The 12174-nt window shown below is 36.0% G+C and overlaps 2 protein-coding genes across 4 annotated transcripts in view; both read left to right on the top strand.

Annotated features, from left to right (window-relative positions):
• The first annotated feature begins 829 nt into the window (after nucleotides 1-829).
• LOC127455235 (B2 bradykinin receptor-like) lies at nucleotides 830-5189 on the top strand. 3 transcript variants are annotated; one of them, XM_051722946.1, is made up of 2 exons: nucleotides 830-871; nucleotides 2768-5189. In XM_051722946.1, exon 2 carries the CDS (start codon nucleotides 2781-2783, stop codon nucleotides 3840-3842), a length of 1062 nt encoding a protein of 353 aa, XP_051578906.1. In that variant the 5' UTR covers nucleotides 830-871; nucleotides 2768-2780; the 3' UTR covers nucleotides 3843-5189. The 3 variants fall into 3 exon arrangements, with proteins under 3 accessions (XP_051578906.1, XP_051578904.1, XP_051578905.1); XM_051722944.1 differs by lacking the exon at nucleotides 830-871 and adding an exon at nucleotides 885-1094; XM_051722945.1 differs by lacking the exon at nucleotides 830-871 and adding an exon at nucleotides 1090-1219.
• A 4142-nt stretch (nucleotides 5190-9331) lies between these two features.
• LOC127455234 (B1 bradykinin receptor-like) overlaps nucleotides 9332-12174 on the top strand; it is a 5582-nt gene continuing 2739 nt past the window's right edge. The window contains exons 1-2 of the mRNA XM_051722943.1: nucleotides 9332-9399; nucleotides 11353-12174. The exon at nucleotides 11353-12174 is cut by the window's right edge and continues 2739 nt beyond it. Coding sequence (XP_051578903.1) covers nucleotides 11354-12174 — 821 coding nt within the window. The 5' untranslated portion in view covers nucleotides 9332-9399; nucleotide 11353. The remainder of the gene's footprint in view (nucleotides 9400-11352) is intronic.

The following is a 12174-nucleotide window of genomic DNA, read 5'->3' on the forward strand; positions in this document are numbered from 1 at the left end:
ATACATTTTATAAGATATATTTAATGTGTGTACTAATATTTCTGTATATTTTCATATATGCGGCCTGCTCTGTCATTATAAAGATCTCATTATTTTACATTATAAGCTATTATGATGTCATCTTACCATACGTTTCTGAGACCCAGCAAAAAAAGTTCCCTTTTTTAAATGTCAGTATAGTGTTTGGTGCATAAAATACATATGATCAAAACTGTTTATTGAAAGAAAAAAAAACGTATATTTTATTCATGTTGTATTTGATGTGCTGAAGTGAACTGTGATGCATTTCAATCCATATTTATAGACTAAGCAGAGGAAGTTGTCATGGTCAAACTCTCAAACATTTGGTATCTCTGAAAAGCCCAGGGATTCCTCTGATAATACCCCAAGATTTACCACTGTAGCATGTATGGGTTAAGAAAAACTTCAATAACAAATGTCCTACACAATAATGAATTGCTGGGCCTCAGGAGGATAATGACCTTTAAAGACTAATCTATCAAATATGATACATAAATTACGATTTATTTTTATAGTTTGTCTAATGGTACTAAAAACAGTTTAATGTCAAAAAAATTCGAATTTTCGGACAATTCTTTCATATGTCGTTTCATAGGGTTTAGTGTCTAAATACATTTTGTGGCCACTGCATTTAAATCCAGACAGCTATTTCTGAAAATTCCATTTAAAAATAAAAACAAGGAGAAAAGCAGAAAGGGTGGAGATCAGGAGAGGGTGTATCTCTTTGGAATGACATCACTCATGTTGAGCTCCCTCTCGTTTAAGACACAGGCCATACTGAGTACTTAATAAATCACATCTGGAGGAGAGACAACGCGGATTTGCTTTTTAGAAGTCCACAGTAAGAGAGGTATGTACTGCACTCCTGTTAGGAAACCATGTGTAGCTCAAGTGTGATTTTAAGCCAAATTTACATACAAACAAAACTGTGTCTTCACTGGTGGATACCTTAATTTATTTTGCTTTGATTAAGATAAGATAAAGTGATTTTTGTAGGAATTTACATTTGTGAAACATGGAACTTTGCTTGAAGGAAAGTCATGAAACAACAAAATGTCTTGGCACTGCAGATGGTGAGTTAATACATTCATCAACAGCACAGTACCTTCCTACAAGAAAGAGAAGAACAGAAGGAAAAATAAAAGAGAAGTTGTAGAATTTTCTACTGATATCAGTTCTACACTACTGTATATATTTGGTAGGTTTTGCAAACATTTCAAATCTAGTTATTGTGTTAGTAATAAGAGCACATGAATGTGAGAAAATACTGTGCTTAAAGCTTTTTCATATTGATTCAAGTTTTCTCTGTTTTACTAGGATAAGAACTGTGGAACTGTGGAAAATGTAAAAACAGCATGCAAATTATATGACTTTCAGTAGGGGTCGACTTTGAAAAGTTCATTTTGCACAACCAAAATTGTTGGGGAAACCAATTTCAAAGCAGTCATTATTTTTGCAATGTTGCACTTATCGTGTATTTTTATTCACTACACTTTGTTGATGATTATCAAGATGCATCTTATAAACAGACCGACAAGTCTGATGCCATCTTCTAACAACTGGCCATTGAAGTCAGACAGTTTAAGTTTGTTTGTTATTTCTTTCCAATGCTATTTTCCAGCTAATTAGCAGCCAGACAGACAATTTCCCCAAAACACACTGGAAATGTTCTCATATTGTGCAACTAAAGCTGCTTAACTCTATGGACCCACCGGTGGGTCCAATGGTGGGCACTATGTCGTGAAAAACATTTACGCTTAAAATGTTAAAGTCTCGGTATACATACAGTAAGTCAGGCATATGAGGTATCATTTCAAAGCTTAGAATCTGAACTTTTCAGAGATGCCTTTATGTTACTTCAAATAATAAAATAAAACCTCAAAACATTCACATTGAAAATTAGGTACAAATATTTATATAAAAGTCCTTAACATAGCACCTAAATGGACAAGTCATATATCAAATCAAAGCTCTCATTCAGCTTTTGCCTTTGGAAGTTCTCTAAAAAATGAGCCATTTTTTTACTTGTCTGTGAGCTTGCTTGGCTGAATAATCCAATGTTATATTTTAGATGTCCAGAACAAAATATGCCATCCAGAAGGAAAAGCATGCAAAACAAATCATCATAAAAATATGTTTTTGACTATCGATGATAAAAAGTTTTTGATGAAAGGTGGTTCTTTAAAGACACCTAGATTGAGCTTCTAGTCCACTCAGAGGCCGAGACATTCAATGAAACAACGAGAGTGGTGCTTGAACTGAAAATTAGACTGAATGTCTATGGACGAGCACATCTGTGAGGGCTAAAATGCATTAGAGCGCCACCTACATTTCAGATCTGTATATTGTGATGGAATGTGATAGAAAAAAAAAGAAATTTTCTAGTGTTTTCTGTCATCTAGTGGAATAAAATGAGACTTTTCAAAGTGAGGTAGAGTGAACAGAACCAGAATTACATGTTTACAAATTTAGGACAGCAACATTTTTTTTAAATGTCTGTTTATCATAAGATTATAAACACAAACAATATTATTTATGAATAATTGGAGTCTTTTTTGTTATTATATGGGCGGTTCTCTGATAAATGAGACCAATTTTTTGCAATTAGTCCACAGTATGTGTGAATGCTGAGCTTTTAAATTTGAGTGTGAAAAATTGCAGGCGGCAGCCCAAAAATGCACCAGAGTATAAGGGGTTAACAACCTTGTTTTAAAAATGACACTGAATTACTTCTCTTTCTTCACAGATATTCAGGGAATATGGAGCAAGGCATCCAAGTAACAACATCTTCAGGATTTCCTACGGCCGTCTCCAGCAACAACATCACCAACAACACAGAGTGTCCCCATTATGAAATATGGGACTGGTTGTACATTATGCAGCCATCTTATATGTTTGTCATATGTGTTTTAGGAATCATCGGAAATGTCTTCGTCCTGCTGGTGTTCGGGCTCCACAAGAAAGCGTGCACAGTGGCCGAAATCTACCTGGGAAATCTGGCAGCTGCTGATCTCTTATTGGTCTTGTGTCTTCCATTCTGGGCCATCAACATAGCCAGTGGTTTTAATTGGCAGTTTGGCTCGCTAATGTGTTGTCTGGTCAATACCGGCATTAGAATGAACATGTTTTGCAGTATTTATTTTCTTGTATTGGTTAGCGCCGACCGCTACATAGCCCTGGTCCATGCCATGTCGAGCAGTCGAATGAGACGACCGCGGTACGCCAAGCTCGGTTGCATCACGGTCTGGTTTTTCGGTTTAGTCCTCAATATCCCAACGCTTCATTTCCGAGACACCAAATACCTCGAAGAACTCAAAGTTACGGCTTGCATTTTAAACTACCCGAGTCCTGAGATCGGACTTGGTTGTGACATTCTACTTATCCTGCTTGGCTTTCTCATTCCACTATTGGTCATTTCCTATTGCACGTATCAGATCATTCGAGCACTGCATGAGCAGGTTATGGATCGGTTCAATGCGGAGAACACTGAACAGAAGGCCACGGTTCTTGTGCTGGTTGTTCTATCAGCGTTTCTACTATGTTGGGTTCCGTTCCACCTGATAACTCTACTGGATATTCTGATGCGGTTTGGAGCCATCAGTGGATGTGATGCAGAAACAGGTCTTGATGTTTCCAACCAGATATGCACCTACTTGGCTTTGAGCAACAGCGTGTTGAACCCGATTCTCTATGTGATTGTTGGCAAGAACTTCAGGAAGAAAGTTAGAGAGCTAATAAAACAACTTAAAAAAGGGAGAAAAGACACAAGTGGTTCTACGAGGTCGCAACTGTCAACGTTAAAGACCCTCACAACATATTAAGACATGACTAAACAAGACGGATGGTATGTTCATAGGCACATATTGAAATTATAATTGCGACATAAGAATGATGTCTTTGCTATATGCTGGACATGTTCATGTGATCCCAACACATGCTTTTGGTATAATTATGTAACATATTTGTTCATATACATTTTTGTATTTGTATTATATTTGTACTTTTCCAAGGGTCACCTCATAAGTCAGGTGTCATTGTAGCAACATTTTGCCTGCATCATGAAAACGTCATATTCGGATATTACTGTATCTGTTTAACCCCAATGTTTTATCATACTACAATATACATTAGTTTAGTCACATTATACTAGCATATCAATATTTTAGATTCCCTTACTCAACCCCATTCCTAAGCCTAACCACTTATCAACAATATAAGGCTACGCCACATTAATCCGGATACATTTGAAAAGGGTGTTTTCATTTTTAAACGCCCTTCATCCACTATGCCATTTTCAAGCATTTTTCATAAGTTGCTCATCCATACTAAAATGTAAGAAAACTCTTAAATCCCCTTACTGCGCGTGCAAAAAATCGCCATTCCATGTACGGTCTGAAACGCAACTGTCAACGTGTTCTGTCGTCGAACAGAAATTCTGAGTAAACTTCCTTTCGCCTTTGAAGGATTGCATTGTGAAGGTTGTACAAAGTAACATTTATCTATAAAGACGCTATCAAAGTGGATAGCAGGCACAAAAACGTCACTACAACATGGGCCGCCATCTTGATTATTCACTTTGATAGTGTTGTTAAAGATAAATGTTACTTTGTACAGCCACCGCATTGCATTATTTCAAATGCGAAAGGAAGTTTACTCAGAATTGCTGCCTGACGACGGAACACGAAAACAAGTGCGTTTCAGACCATACATGGAATGACGATTTTTCACATGCACAGTAAAGGACTTAAGTGTTTTCATACATTTCAGTATGGACGAGCAACTTTTGGATGGAGAACATTTCGAAAACAAAAGCAAAAACGCTGTTTTAAAATGTATCTGGTTTAATGTGGACGTAGCTTGAAGGTTTTAATAGCTGAAAATCTTCCTCTCCCTGAAGGCCGTCACATCTCATTCAAGAATATACATCCAAACATTAGAATGTTGCAATTGGTCACAAGACACGCGAGCGCCAATGGCATTTGACATCATTGACGTCAAAGCTGTCGAGGCGGCAATTTTTGAATGTTTAATTTACGAAACGTAGGATGGCATAGGAAGAGTCATTTACATTCATCAGAAACACACTTTAAGTGATTTAAACTTAAGCTTTAAAAGAATAGTTCACCCAAAAATAAAAATCCTCTATTATTCACTTACCCTGATGCTATCTCAGGTGTGTATGACTGTCTTTCTTCAGCAGAGCACAAATGAAGATTTTTAGAAGAAGATAGAGCTCTGTCAGGTCCTTATAATGCAAGTAAATGGGTGCCAGCATTTTGACGGTCCAAAAGTCACATTTAGGCAGCATAAAAGTAATCCACACGACTTTAGTTAATCAATGAATGTCTACTGAAGCGAATCGATATGTTGGTGTAAGAAACAAGTCGATAATTAAAATGTTTTTAACTTTAAATCGGCGCTTCCATTCAGGGCTCTGATGCAGTTTGAAATGGCCGAACTCTCGCGTGACGTTTGTTCTTCTGTTGTAAATAAGCGCCACTTCCGAATTCTCATGTGAACTCGCCGATGTGCTTACATCACGCTTCGCGTTAGCTGCTGGCAGGAAGCGCTTTTTAACAGTTAATATCGTTTTAATTATCGATTAATTTTTTACACAAATGTATCTGATTCTGATTAGCTTCAGAAGACATTCATTGGTCGACTAGAGTCGTGTGGATTACTTTTATGCTGCCTAAATGTGACTTTTGGACCGTCAAAATGCTGGCACCCATTTACTTGCATTATAAGGACCTGACAGAGCTCTATCTTCTTCTAAAAATCTTCATTTGTGTTCTGCTGAAGAAAGACAGTCATATACATCTGGGATGGCATCAGGGTACGTGAATAATGAGAGGATTTTCATTTTTGGGTGAACTATTCCTTTAAGTCGATGAAACTATAACTCAACCAAAATCCTAACCCTAAACCTAACCCTAACAAATCTACCGAACAAACCTAACAAATTGCTTTGCAAACAAATATGAAATGACTCCCATGCCATTCTACGTTTCCACATTTTTTTACGGAAATCCACATGCTGGTCGGGATCAGACTGTAATGGCTGATTGAGACATTGATAATTAAATACAGACTTCGGCATCAGATGATCTGGAATACTTTGCACAAATATAGGATCACTTTTATGATGCTTTTCTCATTTTTTGAGCCGCAACTTGGACGTGCTCCCTTTGTGTCCCTTGGCAAACAAAATTAAAATTAAATAATAAAGCAATGCGGAGTGACATTTAAACCAAGGACCAAGGGCGGCATTTTGTTGGTGCTGGCAAAAATTCACCCCAGTTACATTTCGTCTTGACTGTTTGACAGTGTTGACAGTTTACCATGAGAATTTATATTTTCAGTCTTCAATAAAAGTGTGAATATAATAGGCTAGGTCAGTCTGATAGTGTTGCAACCCATGTCCAATGTTTTGTTTACTTCTTATAAGATTAAGAAAAAAAAAAATTCTATAATGAAGCTTTTAATGTCAACAGACCAAGAAAAACTGCCACCAGACAGACCCTCAAGACATGAGTCTGCAGACTGTTTCTTTTAGAGAATTTCCAGAGCGAGAAAATTACTAGTTGGTCAAATGACAGAATGTGTCACAGACTTTCCAGGATTAACTCTGCTGCCCGTTCCCTTTGTGTGGTTATGAATAAAAACCTCCTAAATTGTGTTTTCCCAGTGATACCTCAACGGCGAGACATGTTTTTCATGAAGACTGTGGTCAGTAACACAGACAGACGGCCAATAAGTGGCACTTTTATGATTGTGTGTAGGTGGCTAACTGTAATCTGTCACTATTCCCTCAAATAAAGCATATATTTTCCCAAATGAGGGGCAGCCTTTAAATTCATCATAGTCTTTTAAACAAAAAAACTCCTTATTCATAAATAATATCTCTTGGCAGTATTTTCAGTGCTTGTAAGCATACAGTAAATCAGCTAAGGCTGGAGTCCTACTTGCCAATTTTCAGTCCTAAGCTTCATTTGCCTTTTTGATAGAGAATCAGAGGCCACGTCCACACTAATTCTTTTTCGGTTGAAAACGCACTGATTTTGCTACATTTACGCCTCTCATCCACACTGGAGATTTTCGAAAAAGGCATTTTGTAGTACTTTGGAAAACGACAATGTTTGTAAACAGAAAATGAAGTTTTCAACCGAAAATGTATTAGTGTTGATGTATCCAGAGGGAGTGGGTACATGTGAAATATTTGAGATTTGTATGTTGCTTGCAAAATAAATAAATAAATATAAATGTCAGAATGCATGGCTACTTTGAATGGTCTCCAATTACTATGTATAATAATATATTAAAATAATTATATAATAATATTATATATTATGTAATAACATATTGTATTATGTATAATAATAATATATTATAATACACTGTATAATAATAATATGTAATATAATATAATATTATACATAATATTATATATTATTTATAATATAATAATATAATGAAATGACAAAGGACTGTCTTGGAGATTAAATTGGTATAATAGACAGGATGACCCATCTAACTGACAAGTGACCAATCACAGTCGGTTTTGTCATTATGTGCCATTTAGGGGCGGGGCTACCTGAGATATATTATATCTCAGATATATTATATATTATATAATGGTAATATATTATAATGCATTGTATATTGATATATAATATAATATATTAAAATATTGTACATAATAATAGATTATTTATAATATATTATATTATGTATAATATTATACCATATTATTTTTTCTTGGACTAAAATGACAAAGGACTGTATTGCTGATTAAATTGGTATAATAGACAGGATGACCCATCTAACTGACATTTAAAGTGACCAATCACAGTCGGCTTTGTCATTATGTGCCGTTTAGGGGCGGGGCTACCTGAGATATATTATACCATAATATTATAAATAACATATTATATTATGTATTATAATAATAATATATTATAATACATTGTATAAAAGATGTAATATAATATATTATAATATTATACATAATATTATATATTCTTTATAATGTAATATATTATATAATGTATAATATTATACCATTATATTATATATTGGAATAAAAGACAAAGGACTGTATTGAATATTAAATTGGTATAATAGACAGGATGGCCCATCTAACTGACATGTAAAGTGACCAATCACAGTCGGCTTTGTCATTATGTGCGGTTTAGGGGCGGGGCTACCTGAGATATATTATACCATAATAAAAGCTTGTGGATATCCGCATTACTTACAACTCTGAATATCTAAGATTTCCACTAACCTGGCAAACTTTGGCAGATCCAGTGATTATTTCGTCCTCAAAAGTGCTCGTTGTATCAACAAACAAGTGTGCTTTCACTGGATTCAGTTTTGTGTGCAATATGAATCGGATGGTTAGTGCACAGGACAGTGGCCGTTCTGTGGGTGTGCCATCCCAGTCTGAGACTAGCCAAATCCTGTCCCACTGGGTAATTTGGGTGGTGGGTTTCTTCCTGCTTTGACACCAGCAATCAGTTATCCACATTATTAGTGACAACAACAGCTCATTAAATCCATTTCTGTATGTGATATTTGGCAGACACTTTCAACAAAGAGCTAAAAGTGTATTTGAGAAGACGGTATGGAGGGTAAACCTCAGTGTCTCTCCTGTAATTAAGAGATGGATGCTGGGAGCTCATCAGACTTCATTGGCTCAGATCACCCTCTGCTGGTAAATGAGACTATATACAAGTGAATGTACTTGTACAACATGTTCAACCACATCTTTTGCATACTTCATCTGTTTACACTTACATTCATACAATTACAAGCAACATGTCTTTGGTTCATCTAACTTTATTTCCTAAACTGTGAGCTCACATTTGGATGATGATTATTATTACTGTATATAACAATCAATTACAAATGTTTAAAGTGACTTGCACTAACTTTACTGTTAGATTCTTGCCAGGTATTCTTTTATTAACGCTTTTGATTTATTTTGACACAAGTTAACTTGTATTCTTGTAGTTGGCAAATACAGCTTTTAATACATAAAGTCTGGTGTTTACAACCCTTTATATTATTAATCGTATTATAATGAGAAAGCAAATACTGTACATCAAGCACAATATCTGGATTATATTTTTGGCTCACTGGTGTAATGTTTACATTACTGGTGAAGTCTCCATTTATCTCTCTCCAGCTGTTTAATCATGTCTGTGTGCTTAACAAGCAGAGACAATGTCTGAAACATAAATAAAACATAATTCACTGGCCGCTGGGTGTGTGTGGAAGAATGTGGTCATGTGGACAGAACCGTTCACCGCCTTTTACCGAAGGTCATTTGTAGGAGTTCAAGCACATTTTGAGGTGAGGAATCAGCTGTATCAGGTAAGAAAAAGTTTATTCTCTTTAGAATTAGCAGTAGTCAATGCAGTATAGGGACAATGTCATTGCATCAGATAACATCTGCGCTCGAATGCTGCAGGAGCTTTTCTCAGAACTTCACTTTTCTGAGTCATTTTTGCTCAATGACTTTTAATCAGCTGGTGTCTCTGTGCTTTTTAATGGATGAATGATGTCGGTTCACCTCAAGTAACATGTGAACTGGTTAGCACATTAACTATCAACATGTTCCACTAACGCTTGACAAACACAAAGTGTCAGCACTGCATGTCTTCATTTTCAACATCTGTTGTTTTATCATTTCAAACCTAACAAACGTATTTTTGCTAAATGTTTTGCTTGAAAAGTGTCTTTCTTTGATATGTTGTTTTCTAATGCAATGGCATTCCAACCCCTTCTCATGATAAGTCATAATAACAGTACAAGATGGCAAAATTGTAAGAAATCGCACGAGTTGGCTCAGACAAAAACGTGCGACTTTTAGTCCCATAGAGAAATATAAACGAACCAAAGAATTGTTATTATGATTTTTCTTACCCAAACCTAAACCTAAACCTAAACCTAATAAAGGTTTTGAACAAGCATTCTTAAATTTTTTCCTAAGTTTAAGCCCTAACACAAACCCCAAACCTAAACCTAATAAAGTATTGGATAAGAGGTTAGTTAAAATTTGATGCCTGTATTGTACTGATTAAAATTATGTTTGTTGACTGGTTTGAATAAAATAAAAGTCATACCTATTCGTGCGTACAGAAGCCCTGAACAGCACTGTGAAAAAAACAATTCACTAGTTGAATATATATATATATATATATATATATATATATATATATATTATTATTATTATTATTATTATTATTTTATTTTTATTATTATTATTATTATTATTATTATTATTTTTATTTTATTTATTTATTTTTTTTGGGGTGTCTTAGTAATAATAATATATTCTGTCTAAATTCTCTCCCAAAATTTTTTTTTATCTCTAAAAATATTTCTCTCTCTCTCTCTCTCTCTCTCTCTCTCTCTTTCTCTCTCTCTCTCTCGCTCAAAAAAAATTTTCTCTACATTCTCTCTCTCTCTCTCTCTCTCTCTCTCTCTCTCTCGCTCAAAAAAATGTTCTCTACATTCTCTCTCTCTCTCTCTCTCTCTTTCTCTCTCTCTCGCTCAAAAAATGTTCTCTACATTCTCTCTCTCTCTCTCTCTCTCTCTCGCTCAAAAAAAATGTTCTCTACATTCTCTCTCTCTCTCTCTCTCTCTCTCTCTCGCTCAAAAAAAAATCTGGCTAAAAAAAATGTTCTCTACATTTCTTTTCTCCACTTGTTTTTTTTTCTATTTTTTTTTCTCTGAAATTTTTTTTGTGTCTCGCAACAAACAATTGGCAAAGACAACATATGAGAAAATTAGTTTTTTGCTTGCTAGCTAACAATTAGCATGCGATACTTTTGTACAATACACTAACAAGAATGTTTTGCAAATTTTAGTCAAGGAAAGAAGCATACAATATTGGAGAGTCTACTAATACATTAAATCCCATAAATATGTTTCAAATGGCATTCGTTGTCAAGTATAACAATGGGAGTTGAAACCTAAGTATTCAGTCATCGTTTTCTGAAGTATGCGGCTACGGAGAGCATTTTTAAAAGTCTCGATTTTCAGTGGAGGTAAATGCTGTTTTAATGTGGACGAGAGGAATTAACATAGCAAAATCTTTGCGTTTTCAAAAGAAAACTTACAGTTTTAGTGTGGATGTGGCCTAATTCGTTTTAGTAAGAAAATGCATTGATTTCCCCGTTTACACCTCTCATCCACACTGAAACATTGCTTTCATCCACCGAAAATGGAGCGCTTTGAAAACGCACTCCATTACCGCACACTTTTTCAAATGAAAACGGATTGGTGTGGATATGGCCAAACAGTACCTCTTTTCTCTTGTAGGATGCAACTAGAAGATCTTGTGTCTTTGGCGACACTTCAGCCTCTAAATGCGACTGTTGAGCCATCATATATGGATCATTTCAACTCCTCCGACTGGAAGCTAGTATATTCCATTATTCCACCGTACATCTTCATCGTATGTTTGGCGGGAATTCTAGGCAACTCTTTTGTACTGCTAGTATTCGCGTTGCAGGGAAGCCAATGGTCTGTACCGGAGATCTACCTGGGTAACCTGGCGCTGGCCGACCTCATCCTACTAGTCTGTCTTCCATTCTGGGCCATGAATATTCTTAACTACTTCATGTGGCCTTATGGAGAATTCATGTGCAAGGTTGTCAGTCTCTCGATCCTTGTAAACATGTACACCAGCATCTACATGCTAGTGATGGTGAATGTAGACCGCTACCTCGCACTTGTGTTGACTATGAAGGCGAGGTGGCTACGACGTAAACGCTACGCCAAAGTAATTTGCGTTTCTCTGTGGCTCTTTGGTTTTGGAATGGGTGTTCCAACAGCGGCTTTCCGGATGTTGCAAGACATTCCGGGCCATCAAGCGGTACAATGCATCATTGATTACCCCAACAATTCCTGGAAACTGGCCCATCATATCCAACTAAACCTGTTGGGTTTTGCTCTACCACTCCTGATTATCACATTCTGTTGCTTTAATATTGTTTGGGCCCTGAAGCAAAAGCGAGACAACGGTTACTGTGAAGATAGAAACGACAGGAAGGCTACAGTCCTTGTGATCGCTGTTACGCTGTTGTTCTTAATCTGTTGGGGGCCGTTCCACATCTTCACTTTGCTGGACATACTCTGCGA

The sequence above is a fragment of the Myxocyprinus asiaticus genome, chromosome 17 (genome assembly GCF_019703515.2).
Source record: "Myxocyprinus asiaticus isolate MX2 ecotype Aquarium Trade chromosome 17, UBuf_Myxa_2, whole genome shotgun sequence".
Taxonomy (NCBI): domain Eukaryota; kingdom Metazoa; phylum Chordata; class Actinopteri; order Cypriniformes; family Catostomidae; genus Myxocyprinus; species Myxocyprinus asiaticus.

What these genes read in the sequence shown, in the direction of transcription:
- LOC127455235 (XM_051722946.1), top strand. Translation starts at nt 2,781, where the DNA reads ATGGAGCAAGGCATCCAAGTAACAACATCTTCAGGATTTCCTACGGCC.